Genomic DNA, 3543 nt, shown 5'->3' with positions numbered 1-3543 from the left:
ATTATTACCGGTTATTATTGGCCATAACAGCAACACTCATGTTAAATATTGTTGCCAAGTTTTATTTTAATGCTGTGTTAAACTAAACATTAATAGAGTGAGCAGCGTTGGTAGATTAGTGACTGTAGCCAGAGAAGATTCCAATATGGCCGCCATAGTTATATTGGTTGTTTGTCCCTGTTTACACAAGCTTATCTGCTTTCATTGTGGTTCTGTGAGATAAACCAACCGGTTCTAACTGGTTTATCATGATAGCTGATTTGCTGACTGTGTTTATTGACCCCACAGGGAAAGTCTTACCCGTTCAAAGGTTCCTTCCCTCCCATGTGGAACCCCATCGTCTACATGGACTTTAATAACCTCTTCAGGACCATGGACCAGATGGGCATGGAGGTGACAGCATGTTACTGTTGTCCTGTTACTGCCTCTCCTCCATGCAGCGGTCTAATGCTCACTGTCCACTGGCACCTTAGATCCCCAGAGAGGCACCATGGAGAGCGCCTCACGCCGTGGAGTGGGACAACATGACCATGCAGCAGCTGTTCGACAAAATCTGCTGGACCAGGTGATAAAGGGAACTTTGTCATGTTCTCTGGGTTCTAAGCAGGGACATGTTCCTCTATAGAACCAGTTAATGCTGGTTGGTCCCTCCGTTTCCTCTCACAGCGCTGTTCGCCGCTTTGCCACCCTGTTTGTCAACGTGAACGTGACGTCTGAACCCCATGAGGTCTCAGCCCTCTGGTTCCTGTGGTACGTGAAGCAGTGCGGAGGAACCATGAGGATCTTCTCCACCACCAACGGGGGGCAGGTATGTAAGCAGGACCCAGTCCTGACCCTACAGGTCATGTCATGTTCTCTGAACGCGTGCTTTGTGTACGGACAGCAAAGGAAAGCATCAAAGAGCTCAAATCCTGTTCAAACTGATAATTCTGCACAAATATGCAATAAATTTACCACAACTTCCATTAAAATATGAGTTTTATATCATTCAGCTACAATTCAAACACATTTCATTTAAAACTCCTGACTAAAAACTAGTTAAACTTAACTAAACTGAGCTCCCATGTAAACAAATAATAAATTCCCAATCTTTTCCAGACCTGTAACTAATGTTGATCTCTGTTTGGAAATCTGATCCGTCTCCAGAGTTCAGGAAAGCTGAGTCCAGTTCGGACGTCCCTGCCAGCAGTCCTTTGTGTCTTATAGAGTGATAGCTTCTAGACTTTGCACACATGTCCAAACTGAAAATCACCTTATGGTGTTAAAGCTGTGCCTTCCAGACGGGTTGGGCTCTTACTTTGATGAACTGCTGTGTACGTACGGAGTAAGCAGCCAGTTTGAGCTTGTTGCCTTGATCTGTATGCAGATCATATTCTAATGAGCAAACCTGGTAAATTCATAGTTGCAGGATGTAAACATTTAACACATGAAAACAGGATTTTCCTAATTAGAAACTCAAATGCAGCCAGAAGTTTTAATGTTTATTAGGAAACGAGCTGTAAGGTGCGCTATAAATATGATCATTTATTTTATTAATCCTCATTATTACCTCTCTCTCCATGGCTTTTAACCTCATCTGTCTTTAAGCTGCTCATCTGCAACCCGCCCACTTCAGGTGCCTCTTGTTGACTGGCTTCCTGAAGCTGATTTCCAAACAGAAACGTTTTTGCAGACGGTGCTCCGATGCAGGAGGAGCAGAGAGGAGCAGAGAGGAGCAGAGAGGAGCAGAGAGGAGCAGAGAGTAGCCGTCAGCGCTGCTAAATGAGTCTCAGTGTTTCCTCCTGTCTGCTCTGTTCAGCAGCCAAACTAAGGATGCTTTCTGTCAGTGCTGCTCCTGGATGACCCCCCCACCCCCCGCTGTCTTTAAGCTTTAAAGCGTGTTTCTGCACAGAGGACACGTTAGCCAACATGGAGGCCTTCTTCAGTTTTACTAGAGCGTCCTGACAGGGACAGCATTTTATTTTTTTCTAGAGGCAGAGCTGCTTATAAACCGAACAAAAAGGCGCATCGTGTTTAGTGGTGACTGGTGAATTCCTCCAAAGATCCACGCTACGTTAAAGAGATCAGGGGCTGCAGAGATGTTGACGCCAGGCGCACAGAAAAGGTCAGTGCCTAATCGATTTAGTGTGTCAGAGCTTTGGCAGCGCCGTATCGCTCTCCGCCCCTCAGCCTGTCTGTGATCGCTGGCCTTCAGGACCAGTTGGTCTCTGCAGACACTAACTGGTCCTGAAGGGAAGGACGGAGATTGAAGATAATGATGCAGAACATCTGGGAGGGAACCTGACAGGATTAGGTGGAATGGGTGAGTTCTATATTAGATATCTGGACCATTCTAGCAGCTTTGATCCAAACGATCGCTGGAAGGGAAACATTTTTCTCCCTCCGTCGTCCCAACAGCTTTGATGAATTAGCGTGTTCCTGCTGAAGGAAGGCCTCCCATAGTATGATGCCTCCACCACCATGCATCACTGTGGGAACAACGTTTGCAGGTCTAGTTTTTAGTAGCCCAAATCATTTAGATTCCACTGAGACTCTGTAGGCCTCTGCAGCTCCTCCAGTTTCCTCTGACTGATGCTCATTGTGCGCTGCTCATGTTCAGATGTGAACTGATATTTCCGGTTCTTTGATATCAGAGGTGATGAGGTTTGGGGTTTGAACGCCACTGCATGCTTTCACTGTGTTCATCATCACTGACTGATCGTCTGCTGGTTTCTGCAGGAGAGGAAGTTTGCAGGCGGCTCGGGTCAGATCAGCGAGTGCATGGCCAAAGAGCTGGGTGAAAGAGTGAAGCTGCAGTCACCGGTCTACAGGATCGACCAGAGCGGAGACATGGTGGAGGTGGAGACGTTGAACAAGGAGACCTACACGGTGAGAGGAACCTTAGAACCACAGCGGGAACCAGAAGGACCGTTCCACCGTTCTAAACTCAGCGGTGAACTGATCTTCTCCGCCCACACCGGCCTGCAGCCGTCTGCTCCCCTCTCTGTTTACTGACAGCCGGAGAACATAACCGGCCGGAGATCAGGGCTGCTGCCTGGAAGGAATCCCAGTCAGAGCCACGATTAAACATCGTCTGACAGCTGGAATGAGTTCGCTGCAGTTTGCAAAAAATCAATTCCCTTTAACTCATTTATTTAGAGATCAGAAACATTTCTTAGAGTTCAGGTTATTTATATCATGTAGAATGAATTACTGTGAACACAAATGTTTCTGATTATCCAGGTGTTGCTTTCTAAAATCTGATCATCAAACATTTATGATTTTGGAGAACAAAATGTTCCCTGGTTTCCATTCAGGCAGCAGAAGGATTTCACAACAGTTTGGCTCTAAGAAGTCAAACGTTTCCTTGGTTAGCAGCCTCTGCTTTCATCACAGGGCTGCTTTAGAGCCCAGATGTTAGCATGTTTAGCTCCACTCAGCCGCCGCTGCTGATCCTGTTCCTGCCTTCGTATCCGTCCAGTTGGTGACAATCGTTTCAGAGTCGATGTGCAGCAGATGGCCGACGGGTTGGGCGCCACGTCTGCCTTTCCACCAGGATGGATG

The 3543-nt window shown here is 46.9% G+C and overlaps 1 protein-coding gene across 1 annotated transcript in view; it reads left to right on the top strand.

Annotated features, from left to right (window-relative positions):
• Nucleotides 1–154: 154 nt before the first annotated feature.
• LOC107104513 (amine oxidase [flavin-containing]-like) overlaps nucleotides 155–3543 on the top strand; it is a 15112-nt gene continuing 11723 nt past the window's right edge. The window contains exons 1-4 of the mRNA XM_015404517.1: nucleotides 155–393; nucleotides 474–565; nucleotides 667–808; nucleotides 2719–2969. Of these exons, the coding sequence (XP_015260003.1) occupies nucleotides 325–393; nucleotides 474–565; nucleotides 667–808; nucleotides 2719–2969 (554 nt within the window). The 5' untranslated portion in view covers nucleotides 155–324. The remainder of the gene's footprint in view (nucleotides 394–473; nucleotides 566–666; nucleotides 809–2718; nucleotides 2970–3543) is intronic.

The sequence above is a fragment of the Cyprinodon variegatus genome, unplaced genomic scaffold (assembly GCF_000732505.1).
Source record: "Cyprinodon variegatus isolate N-32 unplaced genomic scaffold, C_variegatus-1.0 Scaffold1772, whole genome shotgun sequence".
NCBI lineage: Eukaryota > Metazoa > Chordata > Actinopteri > Cyprinodontiformes > Cyprinodontidae > Cyprinodon > Cyprinodon variegatus.
The sequence above is the reverse complement of the archived record's forward strand: the minus strand, read 5'-3'. Positions and strand labels throughout refer to the sequence as shown.